This window comes from Saccharomyces kudriavzevii (genome assembly GCF_947243775.1).
Source record: "Saccharomyces kudriavzevii IFO 1802 strain IFO1802 genome assembly, chromosome: 11".
Classification (NCBI taxonomy): Eukaryota; Fungi; Ascomycota; class Saccharomycetes; order Saccharomycetales; family Saccharomycetaceae; genus Saccharomyces; species Saccharomyces kudriavzevii.
The window spans coordinates 633403-652587 of NC_079282.1; the positions used below are offsets into that span (position 1 = coordinate 633403).

Here is a 19185-nt window from a genome sequence, read left to right on the forward strand (position 1 = left end):
TCTTCCTCAATAACCTTATTCAAAAAGTAACTCGTACAATAAACCCTTAAATCCTGAATTGTCTGATCTAATTGCCCCAAAACGTGTAAATGGCAACTGAGCCTTAGTCACAAATAAGTCTATGATTTCTGTTGAAAAGGACAAATAGCGAGCGATCGAGCTAGCGATATAAACTAGGCTAACGTAGTACGGATAACAAACGTCTAACAAGAAACCTTGGACCGTATAACAGAATTTCAATTGCAAGCCCTGACTCTTGAGCAACTTAATATGCTCTTCGAGGTTCAGTACTTTTTTCTTATGTTTAATTATTATCGGCCTCGAAAAGTTTGTCGCGAGAATTTAGGCACGTGTGACCCGGAGTTTACATTCGTTGGATATTATAAGGCTGAAAAGAATAATGTCAATATTCACACGGTATTACAAACCACAGAGATGGTTACTCGGGAAGTTTTAGAAGGATGCTAGAGATCAATTCTCGGTTCGCAGTTATCGATGGATGGCTGGTAGATGTCCTAAAGCGAAAGCCCATCAATTTTTGGTGTCCCGAAATAAGGTTGCTATTACCGAATGACAACGACTATGAGAAGTTATTACGGCAAAATTTGCTTGACTGGACACAATTGAAAAAGGATTCTACATCAATTCTCGTAGGAGTGTATTCTGCAGAATTATTCAAACACATAAGGCTAGTTTTGCGAGAGTTTTTCCTATTGGAAGATGGAAGGATAGTCCTAAAGAGAATGAGGAATAAATTGCATTACAAAGTGGTTAAAACGTTCGCTCGTAAATGTTGCAGGCTATTTTTGCCAAAATGGGGCACCATATATATATATCCGTTGTTACAAGATAACCAAGTTTGTTCAGATGGAGTTCGCCAGTTTGCGTTGGATGTCGAGCCTAATTTGGAGTATCCACTAATCGACATCGATTTCAATTACCAGTACACTATAATTGAGGGATTTCTCCTATACCTAAATGAAAGGCGACCTTGCAAGTGGAACGATAATGACTTGAGAAATCGGATTGGTTTAAAAGCATGGGCTAGCTTGAAAAAGCTTTACAATCCAATGAGCCTCGACATAGTTTACAATTTGGACTCAAACTATTACTTTGTGAAGGACGATCGGTTCTTCCAACTGTTGGGTAGAAGAGTTTTTGTAAAATTTTGCGAAGTAATGAAGAATAAAACGAATGGCAATGGCCCATCTTTTTATTGTGCAAGGACAACCACCGCAAAAGCTACACATATTGCATATGTTTTGACAGATACAACACTTAATCACCATACGGTTAGGAAGAACGTTTACAGGTTCATTGTTAGAGAACGACCAATTGTAGAGAGTATCACTTCTACCTTGAACCCTTCTGAATTAAAAAAACAGTTGTTTACCGAAGTAAATGTTATAAAAAATGCCTTCTCAACCTATATCTCTCAATTAGAAAACCAACTCATCCAATATGTTGGTCAAGCAGGGGGGAGTAATATCAGAACGGACGAAGTTTCTGGCGAGGTCCTTGATCAAATTCCCAAGTTTCCTGCGTCTAAAGTCACTTTGTCGCTGATTGCGGCCGGTGAAGATAGAAGATATATTGAGCTACTTCAGGAATTAGCAAACAGGTTGGAAAAAATATGCGTGGAAGAGGCCTCGCAATCCTTGGGAAGTATTAGAGCTACTTTTGATCCGAATCCTGAAATGCGAGCCAGATTTGATGAAGAATATCGTCAAAGCATTGCTGAATATAAAAGAACACTCAAACTTATCAAAGAGGATCTTCTGCTTGTATTAGTAAAGCAGCTTGGTAATAAAATGGTACCCGAGAAAGGATTCACGAGAGAAGAGTATGTTTCGCCCAGGTTTCTAGTAGCTGATGGATTTTTAATCGATCTGGCAGAGGAAAAGCCAATTGACCCAAAGGACCCGCGTTTGCTGACGCTCTTAAAAGATTATCAAGCTGACATTGTTGCCCAAATGAAGCTTATCATTTGGGATGACTTCAAAAAGTTACAGGATCCGATCCCGTTGCAAGCTAAAACCGTATTTAAACTTTGTAAACAAATAAAAAAGAAATTCCTACAAGATGCGGACTTCAGACTACACACACTACCTCCAGGGGAAAAAACAACTGATGTACGAATGACAATCCGGTATCCTTGTATTCCCATCCGCTTGGATGAAAACACCGTTAAATACCTGTATGATGACAGCATTATTCCAGGATCTGAGAAGACATCATTATCTAAAACACTTCAATCAAATTATCAATGGGGGGAGCAACAGCAGAAAGACCCCGAGTTACTCTTTCAAGAGGCCGTTAAGCGCATGCGCCTTTTAACAACTTACGAAGAATCGAGGGCAAGATATATTGCTGCTTTTGAAAAACTGCGCACAGAAAATTATGGGAACTAAGCTGTTATCAAGACAAGATTTGCAGTTTCAACTGACAAACCAATTAAGACGTTCTTCATAACATTCAAACATGTACACCTTTTGCGTATAAGGGGAATGTCTCAGGCCTCTTCTTGATCCAAGTAATGCTTCCTAGCTTGCGAACAGAATGTGATAAAATCCTGAAACCATGAGCAATTCATATTGCAGGGCTCTTCAATGGCGTTATAAGTTATGGCTTGTAGGTAATCAATTAAACATTGGTAGTATAAATCTATGTTTCATGTAACTAGGCAGTTTTTTACGTTGAGTAAGGAATCTGCTATATTATGTAAAAAATTATTGGCAATGTATATACAATATGTAATGAAAGATATAAGAAATGCTGTGATATAGGCCTTGTGCCGAATAACGGACGCTTTTTATTCTTTTTCCTCGAACCTTGAAGACAAGAGTAGTTAGAGGATCGGTTAAGAACTTTTGCAGTTTTTCTCATTGGAGACGCACGACAATATATTCCTTGAAGAAGTGAACACTTGGGAAATTGCCAGCTCTACATATTGGAACGAAGCAAATTGAGGGGCCAGCATAATGAAGCAAAGTAGAAAATTCTGGACGGAGCCCCCTGAATTACGTTAATCACTACGATAAATAGGACAGAGATACTACTTTGCAAAAAGTGTCGTATCTCTTCATCAGGCCTCTAAAAATACTATAAAAAGCTTCGTGAGCCAGCAAAAAAACGTTTACTAATCTATTTAGAACCAATTTGCCTATAAATGTATATCACCTATGAGAAACAGCAATGTTGGCTTTTTATTCCATCGTTAGCTAGCCCCATTTCCAATATACAGCGTGTTTTTTTGTGAACAATTCATCACGTTCATTATATTCTCGGCCCGTTAAACGTTGATCGGAAAAAAACAAACTTTTGAGCAAAAGCAACCTTACTAAGTTGATCTTATGAATCATTATCAACCTTCAAGATTTCGCCATAATTCTTTACTAACGTGAGAACGGGTGCCGACATTCCCTTAGTTTTCCTAAAGTTTCAATACATGTGGCTCAATGACACTTTCCTCTTCCCTAATATCTTCATATGCATGATCGTTAAAAAGTAAGCAATTGCAAAAAAAAACTTCGGCGATAGTTGATCCAGATGTCATATCAGAAATGGTATTTACTCAGGTCGGTTATATTCATTTTCAGCGGAGATGCCTTTCATTTCACTGCTACTAATGTTAATCGCTTCCACAAAAGCACCCGCTCTACCCCCCAGTAATTCTATTGTACAGATCCTTCATGTATTATGAAGAGGGGCCTATCAGAAATTGGATGGCCTCTGATCTTGATCAGTGTATGCTTTATTTGCTTTTTTCATTGTTTTTTGTCGACTGAATATGTTGGACTAAATAACTTCAATCTTATTGAAGAACCAGGTAAGACTTAGTCCCTACCACAATGAAATTCGAACATAAGTAATGCGTGGATTTCATGAATTTCAAGAGCGACCTAGATTTGATTACAGATGGCTTCCTAATGCCGTCATAGACACCTCATTTCAGTACACTAGTAACTACATCCCTTTTTCAGCCAACACGCAATTAATATGAAGTATCTCTGCTTTCAATTTATGAGATACTATCTCAAGAAATCTAAAGAGAAATCATTTAAAAAATCTTGGTCACAGGTGGCATGTGAATTGATGAACCAAAGATTTAAGTCTCCCAGATATGAAACGCTAGGTTTTTTCTTGTATACAACAATTGTTACCTCATCATTTTCACTGAAGTTGAGAATCTGGGATATTAGAAGCTATTATTTCACTATACTGGGCGGTGGCAAGGCGCATGCTTAGAAGGGCGAGTAGAAAATGGCAAGATCACGATATCCTTGACTCCTGCGCAATGATTAACTAATTCCAAACGGCATGATCTAGCAGCTGTTTAATTCCTCATAAGAGCCTGTTCAAGCCAAAAACCTGACATCTGAATGGACATGCTTTATTCAACGAGGATGAGAGAGTACTTTTTCTCCGCTTCAATTCCATTTTGTAGAAATAATTCATAAAATGCGATCAAACCAAGTCAGACGGAAAAGATAGAGTTATTCACCAGCGATATACGATTTGCATCTCATTCGCTTGGTAGGGACAAGAATCACTTAAGTCTTTTACTAGGTTCGCTGAGGGGCAAATTTTTCAATGCCATCCACATGGTTGGCGGTACATTCTAAAACTCAGCATATGGAATTCTTCGACATTTGCAGTTTCGAGTATGAATGGGTATACAAGATGATCATTCCGTTATTGAATTAAAAGTATAGTTAACTCCAAGCCTGGTTATCCTTCCAATTAAGCACCTTAACTGGACAACACGATATTCATGCCTTCTCCCCTCAACTACATATCAACTCTGCCAACCAGAATGCTGAACACTTCAGTAGTGCTCTATCAATTCAAAATATCTTTATTTCAGGATTATTTTCATTCCGAAAACGCGCGTAGCTTCTGTTTTATTGATAACGATATAATATGCCATGTAGTCGAAAATTCAGAAGTCATCCAATTATCCTCAGCAGACCTTTATATACAGAGTTTTGAAAGAACTCGCGAAAAAAACAACCGCCGATAGGTCGCGCTGCCAAGCGAATTATCAGTATATCGCGCTGGTAACATGGAGCATCAAATTATTTTTTCTATTTTTCATTGAAAACATGCCGGAGTTGCTGGACTGTTTAGGTATTTATCAATACCGGCTATAAGGCAAAACTCTGAAGCGCGGCAATATTATATCATCTTTTTTATTGTCGTGGAGACTCGCTAGAAATATTCCACTAGTTACTAGTGTAAAAACAAAGGGCATATCATTAACTTACGTTTTTCCTTCACTTTCATCACGGTTAACAGTAGAGTGTCTTGAATGCTGGTGAATTTCAGGCACGTTATCGAATAACTCTTTTTTCTGTTTTTTTCTCCGAATGAAAAGGTACTGGGTTAGCCAGACCTAGACTTCGTATTTTGAAATGGACCCTCAACTTAATTTCAAAGCAACTGCAGACCTCATTTTTCTACGGCCATTTCTGACGAAATGTTTTTTCCAGCGTATATCGCCTGTTGCGGAAAAACCTTATTTTGTGAGAAACCTTATTCTTCATTAGAGTTTGAAAGAGGTATTTCTTCGTTTTCCGCAAAATTGCGCAGCTTCAAACTTCCAGAATGTTTTTTACGAAATTGTTTCGTTTTGTTTTCCACAGTTACACTTGTAGAAATGTATTCTGTCATCACGAATAATCACTTATGGTGTCAGTTTCAGAGTTTTTTCGTGCCAAAGTTAGTTTCCCGTTTCGTTCATAGATTTCTCAGAAAAAATGTGGCCCGATTTAGAAGTGCATGATAAACATAAAGAATGTTTATGCTACAGGATTATTGTACAGTCCGTTACGTGCGATTCAAAACGCGTCTTATAGCAATTGTGCACTAGGCTTAATAATATACTTCAAGCTCATTTTATCATACAGGTTTTTTATCAGTTCACACCTTTGGGCCAGGAAACTTAGTTTTTCCCTTCTCTTTTTGTTTGTGTTTCAAGAATTATGCTCTACTCCTATTCAGAAGTGCGCGATAGACAGAAAGAATGCCTATGCTGCAGGATTGTTGTCCAGTTCTTCACGTGACTGCGAAGCGCGTCTGACTGTAACCATGCACCAAGCGTGGTAGCATTTCTATTTTACTTTTGAGCTTGTTTGTTCCTAGCACGGGAGGGGCAAGAGCATATTCATACTAAAAGGAAGCCTTCTGCTTGAAATCACTTTTAATAGGCTGCGAATGTCAGTAGTGAAGGAATCCGGCCGAAACAATCATTCTTTGTGAAGAATGGTTCTTATCTGAACAATTTGAGGCGCGTTGTAACATCAAATGCAACAAGTTACAAACATACTCGCCAGAAACGCGTTAAAGCCTCAAGTTATGAACTTATAAAAAGGGTCATCTTTTAATAACTGAGATTAGATGTTTTTTTGTGTTTTTTACCTTAAAGGCTTGCTATCAAAGACAAACCAAAAATGTTCAAGCCTCCTCACTCTATGTTTTTGGCTGTCCTCTCCTTCTCAGCCTTAATTAATGTAGCTTTAGGGGCTACGGAGGCATGTTTGCCAGCAGGGGAAAAGAAAAGCGGGATGAATATCAACTTTTACCAGTATTCGTTAAAAGATTCATCCACGTACTCTAACCCATCATATATGGCCTACGGATACGCTGATAAAGATAAATTAGGTTCCGTTAGTGGGCAGACAAAGTTGTCCATTGATTATTCCATTCCATGTAATGGTGCATCAAATACCTGTGCCTGCGAAGATGACTATACCGACGGCAGCTCTTCCCAGGTTGCAACCGTGAAACGTGGAGTTAGACTCTGTTCCGATAATACAACTCTTTCTTCTGCAGCTGAGAAGCGTGAAGATGGCGATTGTGACCAAGGCGCTGCCTACTGGAGTTCAGATTTGTTTGGTTTCTATACAACGCCAACAAACGTTACTGTGGAAATGACAGGTTACTTTTTACCACCAAAGACTGGTACTTACAAGTTTGGTTTCGCTACAGTCGATGATTCGGCAATTCTATCAGTTGGAGGTAATGTTGCCTTTGAATGTTGTAAACAAGAACAGCCTCCCATCACATCAACCGACTTCACAATCAACGGTATTAAACCTTGGAATTCAGATGCTCCTACAAATATACAAGGATCTGTGTATATGCACGCTGGTTACTATTACCCTATGAAAGTTGTTTACTCGAATGCTGTATCTTGGGGTACACTTCCTATTAGTGTTACATTGCCCGACGGTACTGAGGTTAATGATGATTTTGAAGGATACGTTTATTCCTTCGATGACAATATGACTCAAGCTCATTGTTCTGTCCCAAATCCAGAAAGTCATGCGAAGACCTGTATATCGACGACAACAGAAGCATGGACTGGTTCTTACACAACAACGTCCACTCAAAAGTCTACAGAAACGACCATCATTAAGGTTAAAACGCCTATAAGCACCAGCTCATACAGTGCTTCATCTATCTACAGTACAATCAAACTTGCCACATCGTCTGCCGAATCAACCACGGAAGTCTGTACCGAATGTACAGAAACCGAGGCCACCAGTTCTCTAGCGTCATCGTCTGTGCAATCTAGTACTACCGGGTACACTAGCGCTACCACATCATCTGCTGAATCAACCACGGAAGTCTGTACCGAATGTACCGAAACCGAGGCTACCAGTTCTCCAGCACTATCTGCTAGTACTACTGGTTACACTAGCGCCACATCGTCTGCTGAATCAACCACGGAAGTCTGTACCGAATGTACAGAAACCGAGGCCACCAGTTCTCTAGCGTCATCGTCTGTGCAATTTAGTACTACCGGGTACACTAGCGCCACCACGTCTGCTGAATCAACCACGGAAGTCTGTACCGAATGTACCGAAACCGAGGCTACCACTTCTCCAGCACTATCTGCTAGTACTACTGGTTACACTAGCGCTACCACATCATCTGCTGAATCAACCACGGAAGTCTGTACCGAATGTACCGAAACCGAGGCTACCAGTTCTCCAGCACTATCTGCTAGTACTACTGGTTACACTAGCGCCACCACGTCTGCTGAATCAACCACGGAAGTCTGTACCGAATGTACCGAAACCGAGGCTACCAGTTCTCCAGCACTATCTGCTAGTACTACTGGTTACACTAGCGCCACATCGTCTGCTGAATCAACCACGGAAGTCTGTACCGATTGTACCGAAACCGAGGCCACCAGCTCTCCAGCACTATCTGCTAGTACTACTGGTTACACTAGCGCTACCACATCATCTGCTGAATCAACCACGGAAGTCTGTACCGAATGTACAGAAACCGAGGCCACCAGTTCTCTAGCGTCATCGTCTGTGCAATCTAGTACTACCGGGTACACTAGCGCCACCACGTCTGCTGAATCAACCACGGAAGTCTGTACCGAATGTACCGAAACCGAGGCCACCAGCTCTCCAGCACTATCTGCTAGTACTACTGGTTACACTAGCGCTACCACATCATCTGCTGAATCAACCACGGAAGTCTGTACCGAATGTACCGAAACCGAGGCTACCACTTCTCCAGCACTATCTGCTAGTACTACTGGTTACACTAGCGCTACCACATCATCTGCTGAATCAACCACGGAAGTCTGTACCGAATGTACCGAAACCGAGGCTACCACTTCTCCAGCACTATCTGCTAGTACTACTGGTTACACTAGCGCTACCACATCATCTGCTGAATCAACCACGGAAGTCTGTACCGAATGTACAGAAACCGAGGCCACCAGTTCTCTAGCGTCATCGTCTGTGCAATTTAGTACTACCGGGTACACTAGCGCCACCACGTCTGCTGAATCAACCACGGAAGTCTGTACCGAATGTACCGAAACCGAGGCCACCAGCTCTCCAGCACTATCTGCTAGTACTACTGGTTACACTAGCGCTACCACATCATCTGCTGAATCAACCACGGAAGTCTGTACCGAATGTACAGAAACCGAGGCTACCAGTTCTCCAGCACTATCTGCTAGTTCAATCGGTTACTCTAGCCCTACCACGTCATACGCTGAATCAAGTTCTAGTATTTTCAAAACTTTCGCGGACACTACTGAGACCAGTAGCTCTCCTTCTTCATCTGCCCATATTACCGCTAGCGCTTCGACATCGTCAAGTCAAGCTGAGGGCACACATTACACATCATCTGTACACAGCGTTACCCCTATTTACCCTCGTAATGAAACCGTGATCACTAGTTCTGTTCCATCGACACCGATTACTTCAACATCATCTGGCTCATCCGAACAATCTACAATTTCACTCAATTCCGCTGCGACTGGATCTAGATCATCTACTATCGATGCGAAGTTCGCTACCGTTTCTAAATCATCAATTGATTCGGCCGCTAGCGCTTCTACACATTCCGCTGCGACTGGATCTAGATCATCTACTATTGATGCGAAGGTCGGTACTGTTTCTAAATCATCAATTGAATCGGCCACTAGCGCTTCCACACATTCCGCTGCGACTGGATCTAGATCATCTACTATTGATGCGAAGGTCGGTACTGTTTCTAAATCATCAATTGAATCGGCCACTACCGCTTCCACATTATTTGCTGATACATCCTCTAGCGTTGCAACACCGACTGCTCATTCGATATCAAGTAGTCCCGTATCTTCTAGTCAACCAAATGTCTTTAGCTCTTCCGGCACTAGCTTTAAAGGCCAAGAAACAACAACCTCCTCATTGACCAATTCCGGTCTATCCGAACTCTCTAAATCCCATAGATCATCTCTTACTCCATCCAGTAGTTCAGCCCTCAAATACTCTAGTAAAATAGAATCCACTAGTTCCTTCGCCTTCAAGACTCATGAAACTACTGCTGCTTCCACTTCCACTTCAGTATCCGCTGAATCCGCCTCCACGCCATCTGCCTCATCTCCTATAACCTCTACTACTGCTCGTTCCACTGAGTTCAATAGCGAAAATTCCAGCTTTACCACAGAAGTCAGCTCATTTAGCAATGATACCAGAGTTATGACCTCAGCTGTTTCATCTTCTAAAGCACAAGAAGTTATCAGCCGTAAAATATCTTCCGGATCTTATCGCGACCGTACTACCGTCCAAGGAATGACTTCAGTTATCACTACAACAGGTGAACAAACCACTTTGGTTACCGTAACTTCCTGCAAATCTCATATCTGTACCGAAACTGCTTCTCCTGCAGTTATTTCTACAGTTACAACTACCCTTGGTGGTGTCACTACACAATATACCACATGGTGTCCTATTTCTACCACAGAATCAAAGGATCAAACCACATTAGTTACTGTAACTTCCTGCGAATCTGGTATTTGTTCCGAGACCGCTTCTCCTGCCGTTGTTTCTACAGCCACGACGACTATTAATGGAGTTGTCACAGACTATACCACATGGTGTCCTCTTTCTACCACAGAACCAACGAAGAAAACCACGCTGGTCACAGTTACTTCTTGTGAGTCTGGTATTTGTTCCGAGACTGCTTCTCCTGCCATTATTTCTACCGCCACAACCACCATCAATGATGTCGTTACTGTTTACTCAACATGGGCTCCACAAGGTTCAAGTGAAGCAGCTGCAAGTACCAATATTTCAAATAACGTTAATGCCGCCTCTACATTCACAGATGCCTCTAACACAAAAACGGCAAGCAGCGCTAACAGCGCATCTTCGCTTTCAGGATTCGATTATCATACCCAAGCACATGCAACTACTACCGCGGCCAATACAATTGACTACAGCGACACTGTCTCCCCAGTATCAGAAACTGCCAACACCAGAAATCCTACTGCTTCAAAGTTAAGCATTGTATCTCAACAACCTCACAGCGCTTCCCCAAGCGGTGTACTAGTATCCAGTACCGCCTCTTTAGAAATGTCAACCTACGCTGGTGTTGCCAATGGTCTACTAGCCAATAGCGCTCTTAGTATCTTCATTGCTTCCGGATTGCTAGCGATCCTTTGATAAGCGCGCGACTGCCCTTTTGAGCCGATACTTTCTGCCTTATGATTTGCAGCAGTATCATATCGTTTACATATTAATTTTTTATTCACTTCTTCGTCCTTTACTATTTAAAAAATACCTTAAAATACACTTTGTTTTCTTTTAGACCGTTCTACAAGAACTAATCTCATTAAAGCAATACTTTTGGCAGATTATAACACTCGCTCCGCATCAGGATGTCATAACCATGCTAACGCTTAGTTTAAAATATTTGGCATTCAGCCGCATTTAGAAGCAATGAAAATTTCAAAAAATTTGCCCAAATCACGTTCAGTGATTTAAAAACAAATAGCCGTTGCAACTGTGTGATGTTCTTCTGGCGCAAAATGCCTCACTGAATTGATATACGTAAACTTTTGTTAACATAATCCAAGCGATATCCAGTAAAAGAAAGAGTTGCATTGTTTTCTTTGAAAGTTTTGTTTGCAGTAATGAGATATGATGAACTACGAAAAAATCTTCCAACACTAAAGTTTGTATGATCGTACGTATTACGCCCTATACCGATAAGGACAAGCAATTACCGGTCTTAATATTATTTTATTATGTAAATATATCTTATCTCTGTAATTGATGTAATATTCTTCTAGCCCCACAGATATAACTTAGTAAAACCAATATAGATAAGCTTGGCAAACACCTGGTTCCAGCGTGGTATTTTGGTCCGCAGCAACACAACCCAAAATGGTGTGTCAAGTGCAAACTGACGTCAGTATGTTCTATTTTGTGAGTTGATACTGGCTAAAATCACTTTTCGAATCCACATATTTTAAGGTGAAATGTAATATATATATTCATGCAACGTATTGCGCTAAGCACAAGATATGAATCAAAAAATCATCAGATAAGAGTACAGTATGAATGTGCTTGCCTTAAAGTAAAAAAGCTTCTCAAGGCCTGTTGAGATAGCGGTACGTAGTTCTCTTTGAGTATGATGCAATCCTAAGAAAAAATGCTTAAACCGTAAAGACCAAGCACATTTAGCAAAGGCAAGCGGGAGATCGTATACGGCCTCAATGAATTCAATGCCCATCCAACGTCTGTAATAGTGGCTATTTCACCCCCTTCTGTTCGAATACGGGAATCTACCAGACTGAATGATGTCTTAGTTCACCGTATGCTATGTGTGTCTTATTTTACTTTAGGAAGGCAAGAAGAGAGGGGCATTTCATCATATAACATAAAGCAGCTAATAGGGGTCTATTTCACATCACTAGATTATTTACACATTATGTACTGCATGGCGATACTATACCTTTGCAAGCAAAGGCGCACATGAATGCTCCAGTGAGTTCTTGGATTTTTTGGAATCATATCTGCGTCTTAAAGCAGGCAAAAAGCATTGTCAGAAGTTTGTATTGTACCTGTGTGCGAACTACTGTTCGCGCGTTTGGGGCCATATATATTGTCATCTTCTCGTATGACCGGATAGGAGAGGTGACAGTGTGGTTAATTTCTCATTTTGCTGAGGATAATCCGTAAGTTGTACTTCAAGCTACTTTAACTCTAGAATCAACCAGTGAGTGACAGATGTATACCTGTGAGGGGAACAACAATGTTACCTTGAATCAGTTCCCTAATTGAAATCCTAGCCTTCTTCATGGAAAAAAAAAATGCTACATGTTGCGCTTGGAAAGTGATCACATATAACCACACCAGGACGTATTGAAGTGGAAGTTGCTAATTTTGCCTACCAAGTTTTCTGATTGTTACTAGATAAAGGATATTTGTTCATCTTAAATATTGTAAGATCATTTTTCTCTTGACATGACATGAAGAAGAAAACGAGAGAAAATTCTCAAAGTGCATTTTCTTCCCAAGATACATGCCTGCCTCGATTCTGCATCTAAAATGGTTGCTAACAGTGCCATTTGTCACAATCAGCTTTTCATATTTTTAGCTAGTTCGAACAGTCCCGCACGCCAAGAAAAAAACTCATGTATGAAAGAATTTCCGGATACTCAGAATGAAGGGAGTGTCTTGCCTATTGTTGAGGAGGAGAGAAAAGAACTTTGAACAGGTAATTGATATGCATTGAGAATGCACTTTCGGGTCTCAACTAGCTGATAGTGATGATAATAGGAACTCCGGCCTGAAATTATGGACGATGTAATGTGCAAAGCAGTTTACAAGCAGGGAAGTGGGCAAAAATCGCATCCTTTCTTGTTCTCTTCAAATCATTTATTTTGTCAGCATTTTACCTATGGACACTATGAGAGATTTCAAAAAGCTAAGTTTAAGGTGTATCACTAAATAGCAAAAATTTATGGCATGCCTAATAATGGTGCTCCAAAATTTTCGCTGATTTCCAAAATTAACTTTCTTAACAGAAATGCAAATATGGGCACAGTGCTTTCTTCTATCCGATTTGAAGTATAACGCAGTTTTCTGGAAAGAGGCTCATGTCTCAGCTTTCACTTTTTTTCTAGGAGTCCTCGTATTTTTTATGGTCTTCCCAGCTTGCTGATGCGCCTATCATCATATTGAAGATTTTTCCAAGATGTTACAAGCGTTATTCTTTGATGCACAGTTAGTGCTGGAATGTTGACTTTTTAACAGGCTCTCTCTCTCATTGCATTACTTCTGCTCAAAATTTCGACCCTATTGAAAATGTTGTACTTCTTCCCCACATTATATATGTACCGCTTGAGCTAGGAATAAAACAATGGTATTCAGGTGCTGCGATTTTGCATTTACTTGAGGTCATGGCGGCATACAAGCCTTCGACCCCAGTATTGTACGTGAGCAACACCTTTTAATGGTGAATTCAGGTCTACTTGCAGTATTTCAAGGAAGACGAAAGGAAATCAACATCAAAATATCTTCTAATTTCTCCATTCTGACATAGAAGACAGAGGATACCTACAGAATGTTAGTTTCCAACATGTCGCTCCTACTTCAGATACATTGGGAAATCTGATTACGTAAATGGTCCTATTTTCTTGATGAAAAGAACAAAGTAGTCTGATTTTTTCTGTATCGCGACTTCCATAAAGGTATATTTTAGGGTGTTGGAATTGCTGCCAATATGCAGCCAAAAAAAAAACCCTTTTTGAGCAAATAAAATCAATAAAAATAGCATTACTAAGGTCGATTGTTAAACGAAATGGATGCTAATCACACTATTCTTAAGTTCCCGGGTGCATTACTATGTCATAGAAATCAAGAATGCCGTTTCTTATTTATAAAAAGTGTGAAAAAACCAATAACCAAAACCGGTTCTCTTGCAGGATTGTTACCTAATAGACTACTGAATGGTCAACACGTAAAAAGCCTGATTTAACAGTTTCTTCTAGTTCAGGAACTTTTTTTGTGATTGGAACGGACTGTGAATTCTTAAATATGGCTGAGAATAAGTCCTGCCTCTTTTGGGATCATGATGACATTTCTGATTGTGCCAGACAAAAATACATTGAGTTTTGGATTCCTCTGTTTATCTTATTGATAGGTTTGATATACAGTTTTTGCAAAGTCTTTCATGCTTTCCATTTAAAGGAAAAAAATTACAAAGAGGAAAGCGCTATTGAATATCAGAGCGAATCCCCAGAGTTTGAAGACGACAGTAATAAAAATCATAAATATGCAAGATTTTCAGTTGCAAGGCTACATTTAGCATGGAGAAACTGTAACTTTCGTAGTATTAAGAACGATAGATCTAGCTTTGATAAATTTAAAATTGTTATCGAAGCACTTCTTATCATTTGGCAGTTTGCCCTCCAATTATATGTCCTATTGAATATAGCAGTGAATCATAAAGAATTTTCTCGGCAAAGTTCGTTGGTAAAGCTATCTCTTTGGGGTTTCCTCCTTGTTGTCATTTTACTTCGTTTGTTTGCAGTTAGCCAGTCTTTGCGATGGATTGCGGCGTGTCAGCGCAATCTATGGACAATTTCATTTCTTTCCTATGCGTCCTTATTTGCTCTGTCACTTCCTTCTCTCCGTTCTGTTCTAATTGGACATATAATAGATCCAACTCTGATGAATTACACCATCACAGAGTTTTCTATCAATTTGATTCTCTTCCTGCTGCTATTTACGACAAATATCGAAGGAGCCAACTACTTTTATTTGGCCGAAGATGAGAATACGTCATTGCCACCAAATCCCACCGTATATGGCCTTCTTACATTTGCCAGAGTAAATTTGCTTATATGGAAGGCATGCAAACGTTACCTCGAAAGCACTGATGTTTGGGATTTAGATATGAATAATAAGTCTGTGGCAATTTTGACGAATTTTGAAAAATCTGCTAAACATAAAAGACTTATTTCAAATATCATGTCTTATTTTAATGCTGTTTTTCTTTCCCAATTATTGTTAGCAATAGTAACAAGTGTCCTAAACTTTGTTCCTGCATTGCTAATGCCAAGAATACTAGGTTATGTCGATGACCCAGAATCCCAGTCGTGGAATTTGATGTCTTTATTTGTCACACTTATGTTAATCAGTAAAATCATCGCTACAACTTGCAGGGGCCAGGGGTTATTCTTGGGTGAAAAAGGCACAATGCAACTAAGAACGATATTGATATCTCGTATATATTCTAAAACCCTAAGAAGAACGATTCTTAAGGGTTCGAAAACCTCACAACAGGAAAATGCTACAAAACTGAATATATTAGCATCTGACGAGGACCATGAATATTCAGAAACGGATGTCAACGAAGCGGCTAGTCGAAAGGACAATTCTGTTAATAATATAATGTCAGTGGATGCTTTCAAGGTTTCTGAAGCTATGAGTACCTTTTATCTGGCCTGTGAAGCAGTTTTCATGACAATTACGGCACTGGTGACGCTATATTCTCTCTTGGGATGGTCAGCTTTTGCTGGTACGTTTGCTCTCATTGCCATGATTCCTTTGAATTTTTGGTGTGCTACCTTCTACGGGAAATACCAGGCCGATCAATTGTTATTAACTGATAAGCGTACCTCTGATATTAGTGAAGCATTAAACTCTATTCGCGTAATAAAAGTTCTTGCTTGGGAAAAACTATTCTACCAGAAGATCATGAACATAAGGGAGGGGGAAATTAGGATTCTTAGAAAAAAAGCAACGATTTTCTTCTTGAATCACCTTATTTGGTTTTTTGGGCCGACTTTGGTCTCTGTCGTTACATTTGCAGTGTTCATCAAGTTCCAAAAACAGACCCTTACACCATCAGTGGCCTTTACAGCTCTTTCTTTATTTGCGATACTAAGGACACCTATGGATCAAATTGCATCCACGATAAGTCTTTTGGTACAATCTTTTATCTCACTTAAAAGAATAGAAGATTACCTTGATGAATCAGAAACAAGCAAGTATGAAATCTTGACACAGAGTAAATCTAAAGTGGGCTTCAAAGATGCTAATATGGAATGGGATGCTGATGAAACAAGCTTCAAACTGAAAAATATTTCCATAGAATTCAAACTCAATAGTCTCAACGCAATAATAGGTCCTACGGGTTCTGGAAAGTCTTCACTTTTGCTGGGGTTGTTGGGGGAATTAAATCTTTGCTCTGGACAAATATATGTACCCTCAGTCGACTCTCGTGATGACCTGGAAGTGGGCATAGATGGAATGACAAATTCAATGGCTTACTGTTCTCAAAGCCCGTGGTTGATTAGTGGAACAATTGAAGATAACATTGTTTTTGGGGAACGGCCTAACCAACGAAGATTCAACGCCGTCATAAAGGCCTGTTGTCTCGAAAAAGATGTGAAAGCAATGTCAGCTGGTTTGAAAACAAGTGTCGGTGGGGGAGGGTTCTCGTTATCGGGTGGACAGCAACAGAGAGTTGCTTTAGCTAGAGCAATTTACTCTTCTTCCAGATTTCTGCTTCTTGATGATTGTTTGAGTGCTGTAGACCCTGAAACTGCACTCAATATATATGAAAAATGCTTATGCGGTCCCATTATGAAAGGAAGAACCTGTATTATCACAAGTCATAACATCTCTTTGATTACCAAAAAGGCTGAATGGCTCGTAATTTTAGACAATGGCGAAGTCAAGGGCCAGGGCAAACCGTCTGATCTCGCAGAATCTAATAATTTTTTGAAGGAAAGTATGAACAATGGTTTAGCAGATGAAAGCGGCAATCAGGCCAAACCGAAATCAAAAACTGCCGCAACATTACATGATACAGATAATGCAGACGTTCAAGAGGAAATTTCGCAAGTTGAAGATGCGGTAGAGCCAGCCCAAATCGAGAGCTATGAAGAAAAAAAAATGGGAGGTTCAGTCAAGTTTTCAGCCTATAAATGGCTAGCGGGTTATTTTGGAGGTATGGGGTTGATTTTTGCTTTTACCTTGTCTTCTGTTTTTATCCAGGGAATTACGCTTTCCCAGGGCTTTTGGCTCAGATATTGGCTCGAGAACGGATCTTCCGTATCCGTGTTCAAAAGGTTTTATGGCATACTTCAAACGCATTCTACTCTCTATTTCTTACTGTTTTATGCTATCATTGGTCTCATTTCTTCATTTTTAACTGCAGGTAAAGTTTGGGTAGCAATGCTTTCCGGTACTAATGCTACTAAGAAAATATTCTCAAAACTACTCTCTAGTATCTTTGAAGCCAAATTACGCTTTCATGATATCACGCCAGTCGGAAGAATAATGAACAGATTTAGCAAAGATATGGATATCATTGATCAACAATTGATTCCTAACTTCGAAGGTCTTTTTTACAGCGTGGTTGTTTGCCTTTGGATAGTAATTTTGATCGGGTACGTGACTCCCCGGTTTTTGATATTTGCTATTCCTCTTTGTGGCCTTTACTATTTTGTAGGAGCATTATATCTCCGTGCTTCGAGAGAGCTGAAGAGAATAGACAACATCAACGTCTCTCCAATACATCAACTATTCACCGAAGCTATTAAAGGAGTAGTAACAATTAGGGCATTGGCAGATGAACGTAGGTTTATCACCCATACACTCGAGGCAATTGATGGAAGCAATGCTCCGTTTTTCTATCTTAGTGTGGCCACTGAATGGATTACATACAGAGTGGATATAATTGGAGCACTCGTGCTTTTTAGTTCCTCTCTAATGATTATAGCGAGAGCTCCATATCTGGATGCAGGGCTAGCAGGGATATTGCTATCAAATGCCTTTTCTTTTACCGAAACTGCCCAATGGATTATTAAGGTATTTTCTGGCGTTGAGCTTCTGATGAGCTCAGTCGAAAGAATAAAGGAATATATCGAAGTGCCTCTCGAGTTTTCTAAATCAAACGATTCTGCTACATCGCCAGTTGACTGGCCTCAAACTGGAGAAATAGAGTTCAAAAATTTGTCGTTGCGATATTCGCCTCATTCCTCTAAGGCCCTGGACAATGTATCGTTCAAGGTAAGAACAGGAACAAAAGTCGGGATTGTTGGCAGGACAGGGGCCGGGAAATCTTCAATTATAGCAGCCATTTACCGACTTTCAGATTGGGAGAGTGGAACTATCATTATTGACAACAAAGATATAAAATGCGTGTCTTTAGAATGTCTGAGAAATTCCATAAGTTGCATCCCTCAAAACCCTACTTTATTCGATGGGACTATTCGATCTAATCTTGATCCTTATAATCAATACTCGGATAAACAAGTTTTTGATGCACTGGCCAAAGTCGGTTTGATTGAGAGGAATGAGGTGTTATGCTTGGTTACAGACCGGCAACAATCCAGTTCTTTCAGCCCTAACAAATTTAGTGATTTAAATTCTGTTGTCAGGTCAGGTGGCTCGAATCTATCTCAAGGGCAAAGACAACTTTTGTGCCTAGCTCGTTCTATGCTTGGTTCACGTAAGATAATGTTAATTGATGAGGCAACTGCTTCGATAGATTATATTTCCGATGCTAAAATTCAGAAAACAATAAGAGAGACGATGGAAAATACAACCATTTTAACTATAGCTCACCGTCTAAGATCGGTGATTGATTATAACAAAATTTTAGTAATGGATATGGGTAGAGTAAAAGAATACGACCATCCATATAATTTGATATCTGACAAGAATACTATTTTCCATCATCTTTGTGAACAAAGTGGCGACTTTGAAAAGCTTTTCGACTTGGCAAAAGCTTCGTTTGATAGGGAAAAACAAACTACGTATTAGCGCAGCCCAATTTGTAGAAGTAATTTCAATTTCACTCACAAAATATATACTTCATAGTCAACAAATTAGTTAGATTATTCTCATCTAGTTTTTGACA

The 19185-nt window shown here is 39.8% G+C and overlaps 3 protein-coding genes across 3 annotated transcripts; all 3 read left to right on the plus strand.

Moving 5' to 3' along the window:
* Positions 1-461: 461 nt before the first annotated feature.
* Positions 462-2411, plus strand: SIR1 (Sir1p; the record flags this gene model as incomplete). The annotated part of the gene is made up of 1 exon (XM_056229550.1): positions 462-2411. The coding sequence occupies one exon, from the start codon at positions 462-464 to the stop codon at positions 2409-2411; it is 1950 nt and encodes a 649-aa protein (XP_056083557.1).
* A 4041-nt stretch (positions 2412-6452) lies between these two features.
* On the plus strand, positions 6453-10964 carry FLO10 (Flo10p; the record flags this gene model as incomplete). The annotated part of the gene is made up of 1 exon (XM_056229551.1): positions 6453-10964. One exon carries the CDS (start codon positions 6453-6455, stop codon positions 10962-10964), a length of 4512 nt encoding a protein of 1503 aa, XP_056083558.1.
* A 3381-nt stretch (positions 10965-14345) lies between these two features.
* NFT1 (putative multidrug transporter NFT1) lies at positions 14346-19088 on the plus strand (the record flags this gene model as incomplete). Its single annotated transcript, XM_056229552.1, has 1 exon — positions 14346-19088. The coding sequence occupies one exon, from the start codon at positions 14346-14348 to the stop codon at positions 19086-19088; it is 4743 nt and encodes a 1580-aa protein (XP_056083559.1).
* Between the last annotated feature and the right edge of the window lie 97 nt (positions 19089-19185).